Consider the following 20,928-nt stretch of genomic DNA (forward strand, 5'->3'; position numbering starts at 1 on the left):
GAAAGGGAAAGTCAATTACCACAGTCATTGTTGAATTAGTGGAATATATCCTAGACAACTTTGAGGAGGACTATATCACTACAAGCATCTTCATAGACCTCAGTAAGGCATTTGATTGTCCCAGCCATGACCATATACTAGCCAAACTGGAGTCACTTGGTATTCAAGACACAGTATTAAAATGGATCAATAGTTACTTGATTGGATGAAGTCAACTGGTTGAAATAAAACAGTCTTATAGAGGGATGACAAGTAACACGAGTTCTGACCTCCTATCAGTGACAAGGGGTGTACCTCAGGAGTCTGTTTTGGGGCTGGTTTTATTTGCATTATTCACAAATGACCTTCCAGCTTTCATTAATCATTTCAGTCATGCAATAATGTATGCATATGACACAATACTTCTCTCTGAAAATAAATGCTTGGAAATGTTTAGAAATTAACGCTTACATTGGCGTCAGTGTAACCCTTGAGTACTGCAACAAAAACTATCTTGTTTTCAATGAACAGAAAACCAAACAGATGTCATTTGGTAGGAAGAAAGGGGATGTATCTGACATTCCTGGACTACAGTCTGTGACAGAATTTAAGTAACTGGGAGTTGTTATTGATGAAGATCTTTCTTGGCAAAGACACATTAATACACTTTGCAACAAATTAAGCAGTGCTTTATTTGCAATTATAAGAACAAAAGAAATCAGTACTGTAGAAGCAACCAGAACAGTATACTATGCCCTTTTTGAAAGTCATATTAGGTATGGAATTACTGTTTGCAGTGCCTCAGCAAATAAGAATTTATCACGTGTTCTGATTTTACTACAAAAGAAAGCAGTAAGAATATTGGCTAACTGAAATGGGCAGGAAAGCTGCAGAGAGGTTTTCAAGGAATGGAGCCTAATGACAGTTATAAATTTATATGTACTAGAATCCACAGTCTTAATCACCTTCAGCGAAATGGTCATCAACATATCTACAACACAAGATATGCAGAGAACTTCAGCTTCCCAACTCACACAAAGAAGCCGTATTTGAGAAGAAACTTGGCTGGTGCCAAGTTTTTCAGTCGACTACCAGAAGACATCAAGAGTAACAACCCTGAGGTGCTGAAACATAGACAGCTGAACTGGCTTCTGTACCATTCTACACCATCAATCAGTTCCTCAACTGGGAAACACTGGAATGACTAATTTAATTTAATTTTTGTATTCAAGACCACCAGGAAGGCCCAAGTTGAGATGGCGAGACCAGATCAGAAGAGACATAAGAAAACTGGGAAGAAGAGGCAATGGATAGAGAGATCTGGAGGCAGTGTGTTGGCGAGGCAAAGTACCACCTGGGGTACCAAGAGCCCACGGCAGTAAGCAGTAAGTAAGTATTCATGATTGTATTTTTTATTGATTAACGCCATTTCAAATCTTGACAATTTCAAAATAAAGATTCTCTCTCCAAGTTTTCCTTAGTGGTTGCCCCATACTCTGATATTCCATACCAAATGTTGGAGTGCACTAGGGAAAAGTAAATTATTTTTAGTACCTCCAAATTACAACTAAGACATTCTTTTTAATAATCCAGAAGAGATTTGTTTTAACGTGCATGATATGATCATCCCAACTTAGATGTTTGTCAATAATAAGTCCCAGAAAACTTGTTTCCTCCATCTCTTTTATTTTTATGTTGTTGATTTGTAAGTTATATTCCCAGTTGGTTTTACATTCCTTTGTGCAAAATGAGATGTAATTTGTTTTTTAGCCATTTAGGAGTAGGTTTTTCTGAATAAAGAATTTGTTAAGCGATAATAGATTTTCCTGCGCTGAGCTCTCTATACAGTCTTTATTTTCTCCAGTTACTATTAGGTTAGCATCATCAGCATAAAGATACATTGAATTATTTAGACCTGTGGTAGTCCTGTAATATAGCACAATAAAGTAAAGGTTCTAAAGTGGATTCTTGCCACTTGTTACGAATTGTTTGTAATGATAAAAAGCTGATTTAATATAAATTTGTTCTTTAAACTTTATCTCTATGTACTGCTGCGTAAGAGAGATATGACTCCAATAATTCTAACGCCTTACCTTGGAAACCAATATTCTTGAGCTTCAGCAATAGTTTATCATTCCCAACACTGTCAAAGGCTTTAGTTAGATCCATAAAGCCTTTTCTCCTGTGTCTACTTCATTAGTAATATTTGTTTTTAATTTTATAGCAGCTGTTATTGTTGATCTGCTTAGTCGAAAACCATGCTGTTGGCTGTCCAACTCATTCCTCTCAAGGTAAGGCATTAACTGATTATACAGAGCTTTTTCGTAAATCTAAGAGAGAGAATGTTGGAAGTACCGATACTGGCCTATAATTGTGTACTTATCTACTGTGTACTGCAGCTGTTTGACATATATCACAAACCCTACGATGTCTAAGTACCCCTGTGGCATCTGTAACATTGGAGTGAAATACCAAGCTATCCGCTGCTCTGGACTCTGCAATTTGTGGTATCACTCACGATGTCTAAATTGGCCGGAAAAAAAAAACTAAAAAACCTGACCCCTGAAGAAACCATATCTTGGATATGTGAAAAGTGTAAACATAGCTCAGAATCTCCTAATATTAACATAGAAGAGCTTGAAACCAAAATTCAAGACCTCTCTGAAACTAATAATCTGGACCATGATGAAACGTCTCTATCTATCGCTGCAGAAAGTTGGAAATGCCCTGTTATATGAAAATAAAATACTTAAAAGAAAAACTTCATCAAGAAAAACTGAGAAAATCTGAGTATCAACTAGAACTGGAAGACAAACTAATAGCAGCAGAAGAAGTAACCCACGACCTCTCCGCTGAAAATATCAAATTACAAGAAGAAATAGATTTCTGAAAAATAAGCTATACGCTGAAACAAAATCATAAACAAGAACTGATTGAGCAAACTGAAATAGAAAAAACACAGTTCTGTGATCAAATAAATAACCTATCCTCACAGAACTTGAATCTCATTACTCAAAATAGCCAACTTGAAGAGCAAGTAAAACAAGAAAAATCTAACTTTATCTTACTAAAGGAACAAATATACGACCTTACAAATAACATGACAAACCTCAAAAAAGAAACTTGAATTAAAATCCAATTTGTTAAACAACATGTCAGAAAACTGGTGAAGAACTTGCAGAAAAACTTTCTGAACAAGCCAGAACGGCCCATGAACATCTAAAGAGTTTCCTAAAGGCTTCTAAGACAGCTCTTAATAGTACCAGACTTTATGCTACTAATAATGACATTCCAGATAAAACCCTACTTTTACACAGTCTGACGCCCAGTGTGACAGGGAGAACCAGTCAAACTCCGACACAAAAACTGACCCACGAACTGACCGAGAGAGACAGCCAAACTCTGACACAAAAACTGGGTTACGAAATGACCTGGAGAAAACAGACAAACTCCAACCAAAAAACTGAGCCATGAATTGACTGAGAGAGACAGTCAATCTTTGACACACAAACTGAGTCATAGTATGACTGGATCCGTAGACAAGATGCCATTTAATAAAAGGAAACAGCCTTCTAAAAGAAGTGATAAGAGGAATTTTTTCAGCGTCTCCCTTCAGGTCGCAAAAAAGTGCACGGATATCCAGCAAGAAACACTGCACTCTAACTGGCAAATCCAGCACAGATCAATCAGAAAACCCAAAATTTGAACTTCAGTAAAAACACCACCCCTACATGCAAAAATAAAACCTATAAATCAAAGTACTGAAGAAATTTTTTGCACAAAATATTAACTTCTACTGCCAGTTATGGGTAAAAAATAATGACCTTGAACCAGTTATCAGCAGGACAAACACTCCAACTACATCACCTAATTCCTCAACACTTCAACTGCAGCCTTTTTTAGTAATAAATCCCACTATCGAACAAACAACCTAAATAAAAAAATCTCTCTCTATACTCCATCAAAACACAGACCGGATTGCAAACAAAATTGACAGGATAAACGCTCTCCTATACACGCATAAGGCTGACGGTAGTAATTCTAACTGAACATGGTCAAAAAAAAAAGAAACAATGCTCAACACAAGAATAATTGGTTACTCCTTGCTAACAGAATATAGCAGAGAAAATCACCTAAAGGGAGGAGTTGCAATCTTCATTAAAGATCACCTAAAAAACAATAGCACAGCTCTTAACATCCAGCACTTCTCGATTGAACTCACATGCGAAATGACTGCCATAAATCTTAAAATAGGTAAAAGTCTATTCACGAATCATAGGGGTTTACAGGACAAAAGTAATCTTGAGACCAGTCTTGAAGCAATATCTGATGCTTTGGAAACCATACAGACACACAGACATCAAGTCATCTTAATGGGGGGACATTAAATATTGACTCTCTTAACAGAAATCATGACTCTACTTTATTGACTGAAACCTTAACCAGCTACAACTTATATAGGCTAGACCTCCCACCTACCAGAATTACTCCAACATCAAGGACGTCAATTGACTGTGTATGCAGCAACATCCCAGAAGACAACCTAAAGGTAGAAGTAATTGAAACAGGAATTTTCAGACCACACAGGGCAAATATGCACTATAAATCATACCTCACCCTCCCCTATGAACCACACTATAGCAGAAAGAAGAAATATGAGCGAAGAAAATCTGATGTCTCTAAAAGAACTCTTAAACCAGCAAAACTGGACAGAGGTCTATAATACCGACGAAGCTGATGAAGCCTACGCTAAATTTAGTAGCAACCCTTTCTTACCGCCCTTACGAAGCATGTCCCAAAAATAAAATCAAGACAAGGAAGAAGGAAAAAGAATTATGCTCTGTCTGACCCCACAGCATACCAGTTGAAAAAGGACTTCCTCAAAGCACAAAACATCTATAATACTACAGGTAGGGAGGAACATAGGCAAACTGCCATATTATTAAAGAAGGAATACGATCTCCAACTACGTCTCTTGAGGAAACAAAACACAATATCAAACAATTGCAACGGCTGAAAAACAAAAACAAAATCAATATGGAATTTTATTAATCTAGAAAGAAAAGCAAAATCAGACAACAGTGCCTTAACACATCTCAACATAAATGGAAACATAGTATCTGAACCATTGGAAATGGTAGACCACTTAAACACCTACTTTATTAATGCAGCCGATCAAACAATAGCAAGTAAAAAACCCAAATACTAACCACTTTAAACAGAACCAATCCCACACAGGGAAATATTCCCAACTTAATCCTAAGCCCAACTGATCCAGAGGAAATTTCCAAAATTATCAATGAACTTAAACCAAAAACTTCCTCAGGTTATGATTGAAGTCTCCTCTAGGCTATTAAAATTGTGTAAAGACGACCTTATAGAGCCTTTAGTTCATATTGCTAACAAATCATTCTCTACTGGAACCTTTCCATTAGCTTTGAAACTTTCAAAAGTATATCCAAAACACAAACAAGGATGTACAGCACAACCATCTAATTATAGACCGATATCCTTAATTCCAACCATATCAAAAGTTTTTGAAAAAATAGTTCTATCTCGTCTTTTAAAACACCTAACAAACAATCAACTTCTGACAAAATACCAACATGGTTTTAATGCCTGGAAAAATCCACAACCACTGCTTTGATTAGTCTGGTGAATTCATCATTGAACAACAGGAAGAAGGAAATACAACTACTGCTATTCTGCTTGACTATAGTAAAGCTTTTGATTGTCTTGACCACAAACATCTCCTTAAAAAGCTGTCATCACTAGGAATTCGGGGAACAACAAAAGAGTGGTTTAAAAGCTATTTAACAGACCGAAAACAACTGGTGGAGATAAAACACTATAACAATGGAAAACTAGAATTAGTAAGATCACATCCGAAGAAGATCACAAGAGGAGTCCTCAAGGATCGGTTCTAGGCCCTGTTTCTGTACATACTCTTTACAAACGACTTTCCTAAACTCCTTGAGCTCTATTTGCAACTGTTTAATGTACGCATAATGATACAGTGTTATTACTTGGCAGAGAAAACACAGAACAACTAGAAATTGATTCCTTCACAGCCATAAATATGGCAATCCAATACTGCCACAATAATGACCTTGTCCTCAATGAAAAGAAAACAAAACAACTAGTACTAGAAGAAACAGAGAAGTTGTCACACGAATACCAGAACTTGATGAAGTTAGCTCCACCAAATACCTTGGAGTTACAATTGACGAAGACTTATCGTGGACACAACACATCAACTTACTCTGCAAGAAACTTAGCACAGGACTGTATGTGCTGAGAAGAGTGAGAAGTATAAGTGACACCACAACTACCAAGACTGCATACTATGCACTCTTTGAGTCACACATACGCTATGGAATAGCTGTATGGGGAGGAACAACTAACACTAACCTACAACGTGTCTTCCTAAAACAAAAAAGAGCAATCAGAATTCTAGGGAACCTTCAACCAAGAGAAACATGCAGAGACACTTTCAAGAGCCTGAAGATCCTCACAGTCATAAGCATCTACATTCTAGAAGTTGTGACTTATATACACATCAAGGCGCCAGACGCGGCAAGAAATGGAGCACAGATCCACCACCAATAACACCAGGCACGCAACCAACTACTGCCTTCCTGTGCATCAATCTAGTAGGACTGAGAAGAAACCCAGCTACACTGGCGCCAAAATGTGGAACTCTCTACCAGAAGACCTTAAGAAGACAGAAGTACAAAAGTTTTCCACGCCGCCTGAAGAGTTGGCTTCAGGACCGACCCTTCTACAGCCTAGCAGAGTTCTATAACTGGAAACAACATTTCAACTAGCACTAACTTGAAATTAATTTTACCACTTTGATAGAGCATTTTAACACAAACTTTGACATGTCCATTTTTAACTCCAACTTGTTTCGTTTTGTATCATCAATGTTAACTTTAGATTTTTTCATTCTATTTCATATGTACATTTTTCTCTGTAGAAGTTTCATATGCAGCCAGATTGTATTCATTTAACACTGCTTTATTTTTAATGTTTTAACAGTTTTAACATTTGTGTCAAGTAATAATCACTGATCATGTAACATTACATGTTTTATAATATGTTAATTAATGTTCTACACTGTAATAGTTAGTAACTTTGTATTTGACGCCATTACTAATCTTAACGATTTATGTAAAATAAAGAAATTTTGAATCTTGAATCTTGAATTGCTTAATTGGGTCGTTGCGTCTTTTTTATGTATGGAGACAATCTGTGCTATCTTTAATTTATTTTGAAAAATATCTGACATTAAGGCAGAATTTATTAAATGTGTTAAGAGGTTTTGACAGAAATTACCTTACTTCTTTCATGATGATCACTGGGATGTAGGTGATCAGATACATCATTTATTCCTGCTGAAAATTTTCTTTCAAATGATGACATAATTTTTTCTACATCATATTCTGTAACAGTTATAAACCTAAACTTATCAAGTAAAATATTTTATTCATCATTAATAACTAGCTCTTCAACATTTGGTTTAACAAATCAAGGTGAGGCAAGAGTTCAACCACATTAATGAAATAATTATTAAATAATTCACTTATAAGAACTGGCTCGATCACACACAACTGTATCTTTATCAATCAATGAAATATTGTTATTTGCTTTGGGTTCACAGGAGGCTTTTCAAGCCTCTAAATTTACTATCTTCTATTTCATTGTTATTTATTGCTTGAATTGTAAATTTTATTGTCATAATATTGTTTTTGTTGATATTAAATAAGTTCTAAGCTCCATCTTCTTTTTTTATTTTTCTTTCAAAATTTCATTTTTTAATGCACTTCTATAAATATTTCATATGTTTATGAGCTTTTTTGTTTTTGTTTTATATCACCTGTTATCCAAAACTTTTCATCTGTTTCTTTATGTAACATCCAAATTGTAGAAAAGTGTTTGTTAAAATAGTACATAAATATAGAATGAAAAATGTCATATTTATTTTTCTACATTAGCTACAAAAACCTTCTCCCATGTTTCTTTAAATTAGTCTCTAATAAATAAATTTAAATTAAGTTTACTAAAATTTTCAATTTGTTTTTTTATTTTACTTTCTTGCTTGCAACATTGATCTTGAACATCAAAGATTTCTAATATTTGAGCATCATGATCTGATATTACTGTGATTATTCCATTAATTTTCTACTTTTCATCTGTAATGTTTGTAATAAACTTATCAATTGCTGTAACTGACGTAGCAGTTACTCTTGTTGGAAAATTGACAAAGTACTTCAGACCGTGCATTTGGAGAATATTGGAAAATCTTCAACGTAGTTTACTATCTGTTAGTACATCTATATTAAAATCCCTTGCTATTACTATATACATAAACTTATTCTTTATAAAGAAGAAGAAGAGTTTCTCAATATTATAATATTGAGAAACTCTTTGAACTTATCCAAGAACCTATCAAAACATTGTTGAGGTCTTCTATATATGCAAGCAAATGCAAATTTTAGATGTTTTGTTCTAATTTTTGCTATTCAACACTCAAATATTTTTTCTTCGATAAGTAATTGAACAGCTGGAATCAATATTTCCTTAGCATTGAGTTTTTTCCAAGCACACCTCCACCAGTTGTGTGTGACCTACTAAAATAAGTACAAACAGAAAAATCATTAAACTTGAGGCATGACATGTAATCACTAGACGTTTTGTTTGGTTTAGAATTTTGGTCCTTTTTGGAGGGTTCTGCAGACAAGGTAGTACTTATTTATTATGTATGCTTAATTATGGACACTGATATGGAAAAGACAAAAATCAATAAAACCATGTAAGTTAAACTTGTATATATTTACACAGTTTACACACTAATGTACTATACATATATACAAATGACGAGTTACAGTTTTAAATATAATTCTAATTATAAATAATCTAAGTTTATTATCTTATCTTACTATCTTTTAGTTTATAATTGTGTAAATGTTAAATGTTTTTTAGCACCATGTTAAAAGCTGTTGAGAGGGGAAATGTTTTGTTTAACTTGGAATTCTTTCTCTTTGAGTCCAACCATCTGCATCTGTTGTTAGATAGGTTTCCTGGCTTTAGGATTCCTCCCCCTGAACTAAGATAGGTCGTGCTACAGAAGTGTTTTGAACTATTCACACAAAAGTAATCATTTAATGTTGCATAGAAATTATATTGGGAATATCTTCAAAGGCCATTGAGTACTATACCTTATATAAAAGTTAAGCCTGTGATGTCCCCGCAGAAAATCGTCTGTGTTAAAGGAAAATGGCCAAGTAACAATTCGGTTGTATTGTTTATTATTTCTTTATAACAGTTTTAACAAATGTTTACATTTTTGCCTAAATAATTTTCTCATGGAAAATACAGCATATTTAAAACAAGGTAAAAATTTACTTATTACTAACAAATCTATAAATTATTATCTAATATATACAATTTCACATTGCTTGGTTTAAAGACCAGTCTTATTATTTACTGCTAATCTTAAATATATACATTATTTGTGAAGTTCATCAGCTGGTGTACGGGCATGACTTTCTTGTATGACCTGAATCATAAAACAGTTATATTTTCTTACTATTCATAAATGTTTGTAAGTTTAATTTTACTATTCTTATTTTATGTAGTATGAGATCAACTAATGCCTTTTTAAAAGTAAAATGCGTTTTAAGTAAAACTCATTTGTGATATTTTATACTTACTTATTAGCTTGTCTCAATTTTTCAAATCTAATTTATGTACAAACGGTAATGCTTGTTTAATATCAATCAATAAAATATTATAAATTTTCAAGTTCATATTAATTTAATGTTGTTTTTTAGTGCTATTTGTAGTTTATTCCTTTTTAAATCTCTGACATTTTCAGTTTCTTGTGGAAAATTATTCAATTGAAAATTTGACATATGATATTTTCTATTGTAGTATCACTAGATAAAGGAATACAACATTTTCTATGTTACAAAAGACATACAATCAATGAAGTATTTGTTTTAAATTTCAAACTAATAAACTGTAAATTGTCTATAAATTTAAAACCAGATATAACCTAATATTTAACTCTTTTAAAAGCAGCTTGCTATTTTTGAGTGAATATAAAGTTAACTCACCAGGTTGGCCACACAGTCCGCAGTTCCTCTGTTTTCCAGTGGCTCCACCCCGCTTCCTTCCTCCTGAATGAATAATCATCATCAAAACCAAAAACGTAATGGAACACTTTGTTGTGATAAACTATGGATATCACGAAATGTTGAAGTTATGGAATATTTCCCAAAACAACAGAGATCAAAGAAATTATCCAAATTTTTGAAAAATAGGATTATAATTAAGAGTATTGAGGTAACAACAGAAATGTTTCTAAAGTATGTAAGTGTCCCATAAAGGATAAGTTATCTATAATATAGTTAATTTATACAAAGTTCATAATAATTAGAAAAATAACAAACATACACTTAAATTACTTTTACACAATTAGGTCATTGGTATTAATATGCCCCTTCTTTTTGGATGTACACAAGAACACAGAGATCAGATTTGTTCATACGTCTGATAGTCACAGCCTTTGGTCCATTGATCTTACATATATTTCTCCAGCTCAAGATTTTTGAGTGCTCAGTTCTTTTTGTTGTTTCCATTACTTCCTCATGGTCTGGGCTGGGCAACAAACATGTCAGCGTTCTATGGGTGACTGATAGGACGATTCCTGTGCAATTTTGTGTTGAGTAGTGAGATCATATTTCAATATTTGACAAATCTGAGAGACAATACTCGTTTCTCGTCCTGACCTAAGATAAGTTCCTGTCATTCAGTTTTAGTTTACAACTGGTAAGGTTCTTCCTTGTACTCATAATACTGTCTTGTATTGTAGTATCACAATAGTATTCTAATCATTGGTATTAAATTAAAATAGCATATATATATATATATATATATATATATATATATATATATATATATATATATATATATATACAGGGTGTATATTATGTCTGGAAACACCCAAATATATCCTTTAATAATTTAAATATAAATTTGAAACCTCTTACAATCGTGATAGAGATTGGCCATCTACTTTTTGGAACAATGTTTTGTTATGTCACACCAACGGGGGACGTCCTGCCGAGGGTATCGTGAATATTCTTAATGGAAGCCTATACCTTGTGATACATAATTTTTAAAGGTAATAGCTTACTGAATTGAATGCCACAAACCGCATCTCAAAGGAATTATTCTATCAGAAAATAGAGAGCATTTTTAGTATTGAAAATTTACTGATGTTCAACAATGTAATTTTAACATGGTTCTTGCCACAAAATGTGTTACACTAATTTTTTAGCATTTTTTAAATGTTCAATTAAAATAAAATAAACAATTTATTTTTAAGCTGGTTTCATTAGTACAAATTTACCAGTTTTTATTACAATGAATAAAACTTATGAGTCACTTTCTCCCTCTGATTACTTATGAATCTGTACTTGGTGTTTTCCAGTCAGCAGGAAGGTTTAAAGAGACAAAGGTCACTAGCCTATGAGAAACATTATTGTGTTATTAATCATCTGGTCTACAGGTTTCAGTTTTGTTGAGCATGGAGCTTTCACTAGACAGGTCTAAGCTTGGGGAATTACAAATGGACAAAGGTCATATCATTCCTGTCGAGTTAATCAGTGTCTCTGAAGCATTGCTGTCAACAAGTTATCTAATTACAGTAGTTCAGTTTTTATTTGGCATTTTAATGGAATTGTCTGAAAGAGAACGAATTACTCTGTTGATGATGCGAGGATATGGCGATCGTCAAAGATCTTATCGGGAAAGTTTGTAATTTGTTTAATGACACTTTCCCAGAAAGGAATCCCATAAGTGTTTCAACAATATCAAAAACTATTGAGCGTTTTGAAATGACAGGGAGTGTACGTAATCGGCCAAAGTCGGGTAGGATACAATCTGCAACAGATGAAGAACATGCACTAGATGTTTTGCAAACATTTATTGAAGACCCACATACATCGCTCAGAAAAGCTGCACAGCAACATGATATGCACCCTATGTCTGTGAGTAAGATTTTGAAAATTAATAAATACAAACCATTTAAAGTTCATTTAAGTCCAACAGTTAGGTGAGGATGATTACGACAGAAGAGTTTGAGTTTTGTGAACTTGTGATGCGCAAATGTGATGACAATAGAGATTTTCTGACCAACATACTATTTTCTGATGAGGCAAACTTTTTTCCTAAATGGCAATGTTAACAGGCACAATTGCCGTTACTGGGCTAGTGAAAAACCCACATTGGATTTACTGAGTCCCATTCACAGCAACCACAAAAACTGAACGTATGGTGTGGAATTTTAGGGTAACAAAAATTGTTGGACCCTTTTTCATCAATGGAAATTTTAAATGCCGAACTTTACTACAATATGCTCCAAAATGAAATAATCCCAGCTATTCAAATTGCATCAGGAGAATACTTTGATAATGTATGGTTTCAGCAGGATGGTGCTCCACCCCATTATGGGAGACAGGTAAGAGAGTATTTGGATTTAAGGTTTCCTCATAAATGGATTGGCCGAAGAGGGGAAATCGAATGGCCTCCAAGATCTCCGGATTTTGTCACCAATCGATTATTTCCTATGGGGTCATTTAAAATCCAATGTTTATAGAAGAAAGCCTCATAATTTGGAAGACCTAAGAAACAGGATTATAGAGGAGATTGCTTTGATAACTGAAGAAATGTTAGGCAACTCTGTCGAATCATTTTACACAAGATTGGCTCATTGTCAAACCGTAGAAGGAACACAGTTCGAACAATTGCTTTGACACCAAATGCAGGTAAAACGTTTGTTGTAAAGACTTTTCTAACAGCATACATTATTTTTTTATTTGTAATAAGAAATCAATATAACATAAGTATTTCCATAATTGTACTGTAATAAAAACTGGCAAATTTGTGCTAATAGAACCAGCTTAAAATGAAATTTTTGTTTTATTTAATTGAACATTTAAAAAAATGCTAAAAAATTAGTGTAACACATTTTGTGGCAAGAACCATGTTAAAATTACATTGTTGAACATCAGTAAATTTTCAATACTAAAAATGCTCTATTTTCTGATAGAATAATTCCCTTGAGATGCGGTTTGTGGCATTCAATTCAGTAAGCTATTACCTTTAAAATTATGTATCACAAGGTATAGGCTTCCATTAAGAATATTCACGATACCCTCGGCAGGACGTCCCCCGTTGGTGTGACATAACAAAACATTGTTCCAAAAAGTAGATGCCCAATCTCTATCACGATTGTAAGAGGTTTCAAATTTATATTTAAAATTATTAAAGGATATATTTGGGTGTTTCCAGACATAATGTACACCCTGTATATATATTGTGTTTTCTTGTTTGTTATTTTAGTTCTCTTACAATTTGAGCTATTACACTTTTAACCAAGCCCTGTGTTGTACATGAGGGTAAGTCAAAATGATCCTTGCATGTGGAGTTATTATGAAAATACTATGTATCTATGTATGTTGTGTAATGTCTCAGTATCATGCAAGTCAAATATGAAAACCAAAGCCACCATTTACAGTACAGCAGTGTTCTGAGAATGAAAAATTAAGAAATGACAATACTCTAGTGAATGAATGAATGGCAAAGTGTTTTATTTTGAACCCAAATATAGCATGTTACATACATAAAAACACTACATCTACAATGGCCTGAAGGCTGCCTGTAGTGGTTGTCAGAACTGAAATAGTAAAACTTAATAATCAAAGAATAACAAAAATAATTCAAAAACAACACAATTCAAAACAATAATGAGACTCCAGTTTGTGATACAATATCTAGTTTTTGTAGTTTTGATGCCAGTGCTAAATAATCTTATACAAAAACCAATTTGGAGATGCTCAAATCTTTAGATGTAGCATGACTAGCTAAAGAAATACAGACTTTAAAACTGTAACCTAAAGTAGTTAGCTCTTTTTCTGAAACAGAAAGGACAACTCAAGGTCCCAGAAATATCAAGAGGGACCTGACACCTACCTTAACATAAATCTAGTTCCATGTTTTTCCTTGCATGTGTATGGATTTGGAACAGTATTATAATTTATGTTTCTTGCTTTATTAATGTAGGTGCTTTGGGTAGGCTGGGTAGTTGGCCACAGCTGAATTTGTCAATTGGGATGTTGGCGGTGATTGGTTTAATTGGAGAGGGCTTTTATTATTTTGGTTATGAAACTGTTATTGACGGATGTGATACTGTAGGTGGAAGATTGTTGTGTTACAGATTTGTCTTTAAATTTGGTTTTTTACATCTTGTTTGCTATTCATTTGGTTGTGACAAAATAACTTTGTGAATATAGTTTATGAATGTGTAATTTTTTACCGTGTTTTTGTAAAAATGTATACCCACAAACTGCCCTTTCAAACTTTTACGTGCTGTATCATCTTACTCACAATTTGCTTTACTATGTTAAAAATTCCAAAGCTGTAGCTTCAAAACTTACTGAGCAACACGTACCTAAAGTTAAAACCTAATAGTTTTTTGGAAAATTGTGTTTAAAGAAGACTCATATAGTACATGATACAAATCTTAGTAATTACTCATATTATAATAGCCGTGGCCAAAGTATGGATGATTATTCTGCATTTCCTTGTCACCCCTTTCCTTCTCCATCTGCCTGTATTTCATTTTGTCTTTTTTTATGATTCTGAATACTGCTTTATCGGCTTTGTATATTCTGGCATTGTAAATTTTTCAGGTCTTCAATTGTATTAAAGCTTAATGCACATTTTTGAACCCTTCAAAACTGAAAGTTTGGTTATATTTTCTTTATTGAAAAAAGTACAGAATCAGCTATCCCTAATTTTCAGGTATTGGTTCCCACAAATTTTTTTGTTGGTATACATGTTTAAATCATGGTGTTAATTAAACTGATGACTCATTGGAGTTTTATTTTGGCAGTGTAGGCATTATTTAGACAGGTCTGTAAACAGGCTTGATTGTTAACAACTGGTTTTGGCAAGCAAAAGCAATAATAGAACCATCTCAAATTTCAAACCTTTATGTGGTAATATATGAATATTACGAACTGGTTATTAGCAAAACCTTAGATATTGAACTCTCTGCACAAAATTGAACATGCATACGGTTACTTTTAAAACTGCATAAGGTAGATTAGTTTTGAATATAAAATAGATGTGTACGTGTTCAGTATGTAATACGCTAAATAAATTAGGACAATAAACAATCATTTTAAAATATTAGGGGTCCCTCTCTACTCGGTTAAGCACATATAATCTTAACTATTTCTGTGCTTCATAAAAATTTATACATGTTTATGGCTTTATTCTTAGGATGTGTTGAAACTTTTTTTGATGTTACACATAAAATTTGGAGGAAACAGTATGGTATTTACATTTTTAATAACTATTTTTTGTCTATAGTACCTCATCCAATTTTATAAAGTACTTTTATATACAATAGATATGGTAAAAATGTTTAAAATCTTATGTTTTATATTAAAGGATAGACATGTTTTGTAATATAAAAAAATAAAAACAGTCACCTTTTGTAAAAAGTAAATATTAAAAAATTAATGATTTTTTTAATTTTTAGAATTAAAAACAATACTATTTAACTTAGATTGTAAAATTAATGACAGGCTAAACTAAATTACCCTACCTCTATTAGAGTTATGATCCGAGTCATACGGCCTCGCTCTGAACTGAGAAGGACCTTGTGACCCCCTCCCTACTCCTCTCCCTCTTCCACTTCCCCTACTACTACTCTCTCCCCCTCCTCCCCCTTCATCATCTGCCCACTGGAAAAAATTGCAACGATCCTCTTGAGGCTTGGAGCAGGAGAAGAAAAACCTCCCCTTGTTCACTGACTCCTTCATCACCTTTAGCCTGTTAACAGTAACATTCACAGTTGGGTTAAAAATGAGTGGAAAGTAATAAATTGCTTAAAATGTAAAGATCTCACAAAAGCATTTGAGTGTATTTCTCATGATAAAGTAAACTGTTTTATTACAGGGTTAAGAACAATGAGCTTGCATTGGTAAATTTCTTCCTTGGAGATGGAAAGTATCAGTATCAGTTGTTTAGGGGCTAAATGTATCTAGTTTTATAAATGGAAGTGTTGGGGTATCTCAAGAGTCTGTCCTTGGCCCCCCTTCTTATTTGTAATAGCATTTCATGATTTTACTTTTAATATTCCTTGTCCATTAGTCTTATATACAGACGACACTACATTCTAAACTAACATAAAAATCTTAAGGACCTTATCAACCAATAAAAAAATCCAGTCTTTGAATACTGTTTTAAAATACTGGTTTAAAATAGTTCAGCAGTAAATAATAATACAGAAAAATCATTTTTTTTTAAATAATACAATTTGCAAAAATCGAAAAACCAATAAAATTATTAGGTATATACCATAATGGTAAGAATAAACTGGCATTGACACATTCAGAAATTATGTAAAATTGATTAAGAGTGATATTTTTTTACATAAATTAGCAACTTAGTAACTTTTAACATGTTAATATTAGCTCACTTTGCATTCTTTTTTCATTCACACTTAAGATATGGAATTACTCTATGGGGCAATAGTACAGGTTCAAAGAAAGGTCTTATATAGCAACAAATCTGAGTCATAACCTATGTACAATAAAGATAATCATGTAGAGAACTGCTTATACTCTAGAGATTTTTAGACACATTTAAAAAAAACTCACAAATTTACTGTAGGCATTTCATAAAAGCGAAACAGATAAAAATAATGTAGTCAAATATATAAAAATAGTAGAATGTGAAAAATAAAATGCAATTTCCCTAATGGCAAAGGAGAAAAATTAACTTATTGTAAAGGACAAGAAAATATTAAAACTGCTAAATGAAAATTATGTACTAAAGAGTGAATTAAGATTTAAACTATTAAGGGATAAAACAAAATTTAAAATGAGATAAAACTTAAAGCAAAGGGATGAACTAATTAAGACACTAAATGACCAAATTAATGACTATAAATCAGAACTGTCCAACCACAAGACAAACGGGCTGATTTACAAGTATTTTATATAGAGCTGACAGTTGATTACAGAAACCTTATTGGAAAATTATCTAAATATCAAACATAATTTTCAGAAAGTTGATTTTGAGTTGTTAACATTTCTCTTGTAAACATTTCCTCAACTTTTACACAGAACGATCATAGCTAAAGTTATAACAAAACCTAAAAAAACAGTCACATAAACCTAAAACGCATTACATTACTCAGTATATGATTTGCATGTGGAGAATGGTTTTACTGCTGCATTTGAAAAGCTTCAAGATAAAAATTCAGAGTTTCCTAAAACAGTTATAGTAATGAATGAGCTGAAAGGTACAATTAGTCCACAAATACTATTACTAAATAAAATCAGGACCTAGCATCACACCCAAGCCTTTCAATGAAGTAGTATAAAGGCAATGCCTAATCAGAATAAAAATGGAAATATGGCAATTACTTGTGAAAATCATAGTCATAATGTAGCAATAATAATGAAGGAAAACAAGGTTGTCGGTACTGCAAAACCAAATGTTGGAGTAACAGAATTGAGGAATGATATTTTAAAACAATCAATTGCAGAATGCCTGGTCATAATGGTAGGTGATAACGACGGATATAAGAATCAAGTTTATATGGTTTACAACACTCTTCAGTTGACTCTGCAGCAACTTTGTTGTCCAAAGATATTATTAACTCGTATACTATTAAGATATTTTCTCTTTGCCAAAAAATCAATGAGAACATTATGGATCTAAATAGTTTTTACAACGGTTTATCACATGAACTAAATAATCTTCAGCTGGTTAACATAAGCCTTTTTCAAGAAAAGACGTCAGGAGATGGAGATGGAGTGAACTTGAATAAAAGAGGGAAGAACAACTTTGATATCTGCTATATAGATGATACTCAATCAAATCCATCCATACAAAGAGACAACAAGTCAAGTAAGCATGTTAACCCTCACCCTGAGCAGAATCTGCAATGTTCAGAGGAAAACATCCACTAACTGCAAAATCAATCTCCACAGCACAATATTTCTCATCAGACCTCTACTTGCTTTTCTTATTCCAGTAAAATATTTACTTATAAGTTTCATCTCTCAGTCTACAGGCATTTTCAAATTTAAAAGGACAGAGGAATAAATATGAGGCATGATTGATTAGGGTAAGTACCATTTTAAGTATAAAGAAACAAACTTTTTGTAAAAATTTTATTTTTCTACGAAATCACACACTTGTCTGCTTTTCTAGATAAATTATACCAATATTATGTCACTTATCCAACCAAACAACATCCTATTAATACCATCATGATAGAAGTTTGCCACCTGTTTTAACAGTGACTGCCACATGATCGTTTTGACGCTATTGTTGCCATTGCAGCTTTGACTTTTAAAATGCTTATACACTTTTAAACTGTTCTAAGCCAAATGTTGTGATAAGATCTTGAATTCATTTTACAGCATGTGAAAGGGCATTGTAATGCAGTAGAATGATTTTTTTTATGGCTCAAACGTTCAGTAAAAACGACATAGAAAACACTACTTGAAACTCTTCTGATAACAAAGAATTTTTGAAATATCTGTTCATTTTCACTTACTGCACCAAATTGTGAGTGATCAATGAAGGTTGCCCACTCTGTTTTTATCATGAAAATTCTTTTAACCATATTTTAAAGTTATTACCCATTGGTGCTCCATTTTATCAGTCATAATGTTTTGTCTCTACACTTCACAATTGTGACAGTAAATATCAAGTGCTTTCACATCTTCAGTGATAAAAAAATAAAAAAGCCTATTTTACCCTTGGTTAGATTGTCAGAGACTTTTTAAATACGCATAATTTAAACATGATCAATTAATGCCATAATGTTGTCAGTGGTTTGCCAAAAGACATAAGTAGACAATGTGCAAGCACAGAACATGAACTATAGCACTGGAAATTCAAAGCAGTACTTTCATAAAAAATACCTTGTATTTATTTATTTTTAAATGCAACAAATATCTAACAAATAATGTTTACTTACTTTCTTGCAGGAATACCGCATGTGCAGCAAACATCATCTGAAATAAACAAATTATTACCAAAGTGTCATACAGTTATAGTACGTAAGTTAGTTATTGTTTATGTCACTGAGTTACACTGGGTTAAAACCCCCAAGCTTATGCTCTCCTCTGAGAAAATTTGCAGAGACTGTATAACAGAAAATCTCTAAGCATGCCTGAGGTCAAAATTGATAATTTAACAAAATTTACGTCATACGTACAAGCTCATTATTTCCTGCAGAAAACGTATAGTAAAAAACCCAGTGTCCCTCAGGTCATTTCATAAAATTTGCTACATCAGACCCAGAAGCTTTGGAGAACACTCACGGAGAATGTACAGCAGAAATTCTCTAAGCATGTCTGAGATCAAAGTTGTTTATTTTATGAAATTTATTACATCAGACCTAGAAGCTCATTATTTCTTCCTGAAAAACTTGCAGAAAATGTACAGCATTTATAGAGAACACTCTCTAAACCTCCATGAAGTCAAAGGTGGTTATGTGTGAAATCTGCCATAATGGAAACTCCAAACATTTTCTATGAATTTGTACAGAAAATTTATAGTACGAAGTCTCTACAAGTGATCCCACATGTTTGTAATGAGCCGGGTCAAATTCTCGTGCCCCTTTCGGTTTTCCCGACTCTTTTTTGTTATAGTGTTTTATTTTGTTGTTGGTGTTTGCTCTCGTTGACTCTTCGAGGCTTTGGTGTCGTCTGCGACTGGATCGAGAGAGTAGCGACTTTCACTTCTGTTCAGACCGTTACTAGTGAAGTTTATTTTGTTTTTACCCTTTTATTTAGTTTTGGGTTTTGTTCTGCCCCAAATGTCTGGCTAAACACGGCTGTGTCAACTGACGAGTGAGTAACTGTTCTCTATTTATATTTTACTTATATTTGTTCGTTTAGCAGGTTAACCTCAATAAGCGTGTGGTTCTGAATTTAAGTTATAGGTTCTGGGGATTCTAGTTTTGTATTTATTAGTTATGTGTTATTTAGTAACTTGTCTCCTTTTCTCCCAGCCTTAGGAGGCCGCTAAATTGTTTTTTTACTCACCCTTGAAACTGGCAACTTTAACTTTTCCCATTGTTTTTGTTTCTTAGGCTAACTTTTATTTTGGGGGAATTTAAATTGGGATTTATGTTTTCCGGATTTAACTTTTATTCTGTCAACTCTAGGCAAACTGTTTTCACCCTGTTTCTAAGTTTAAGTTTTTAGCCTAGATAGGCCTAGAGTTTAATATAAGCCTAGATCAAAGGGTTTCTTAGGCTATCTTTTGTTTCCCTAAATTTTCAGGGGGGATTTACCTTATTATAGCTGCAGGGAGCCTTTCCCCTGCTTTTCAGAAAGTTTCAGCTAATTCGGTTCAGGAATTAACTCTACATAGTGTATTTTATAAGTTTTTCCATAATTTTAGTTTCCTTGGTAGTTGTCTTGTATTATGGTTATTATTTTTTTTTATGTACCACCAAATGTTTATATTAAGCTCTCTCTGCTTGACCCAGATGTCCCTGCTACTTTTACTAAAGGTTCCAACTCCTTTTGTGCTTGCTTTTACTTACTGTTAGTCTTTAAAGTTGAAATTCTGACCTTATCTTAATTTTTTTGTACTTGGTTATATGAGTTTCTTTTGTTTTTTTAAACCAAAGGTTTTCTAGACTTACCTTTTGTTTTGTACTGTACTATTACTTATGTCACAGCAGTTAATTATAACTTTAACATGTAATTTCCTGTATATTTATTAATTACACAGGCCAAAGATGAAAAAACTTTTTTTACTAAAAAATACCTTATTTCTAATGTTTTTTAGGTCGCTGAATCCAAATATGATGCTTAAAAAGCTGTATCACCC

At 33.0% G+C, this 20,928-nt stretch overlaps 1 protein-coding gene across 1 annotated transcript in view; it reads right to left on the reverse strand.

The window, feature by feature from the left end:
- Positions 1 to 9,273: 9,273 nt before the first annotated feature.
- The window catches only part of LOC124354530 (DNA topoisomerase 3-alpha), a 57,599-nt gene continuing 45,944 nt past the window's right edge, over positions 9,274 to 20,928 (reverse strand). The window contains exons 20-23 of the mRNA XM_046805057.1: positions 19,061 to 19,097; positions 15,665 to 15,891; positions 10,101 to 10,163; positions 9,274 to 9,541 (exon numbers count right to left, since the gene is read on the reverse strand). Coding sequence (XP_046661013.1) covers positions 9,507 to 9,541; positions 10,101 to 10,163; positions 15,665 to 15,891; positions 19,061 to 19,097 — 362 coding nt within the window. The 3' untranslated portion in view covers positions 9,274 to 9,506. The remainder of the gene's footprint in view (positions 9,542 to 10,100; positions 10,164 to 15,664; positions 15,892 to 19,060; positions 19,098 to 20,928) is intronic.

This window comes from Homalodisca vitripennis, chromosome 2, assembly GCF_021130785.1.
Source record: "Homalodisca vitripennis isolate AUS2020 chromosome 2, UT_GWSS_2.1, whole genome shotgun sequence".
In the NCBI taxonomy this organism is placed as follows: domain Eukaryota; kingdom Metazoa; phylum Arthropoda; class Insecta; order Hemiptera; family Cicadellidae; genus Homalodisca; species Homalodisca vitripennis.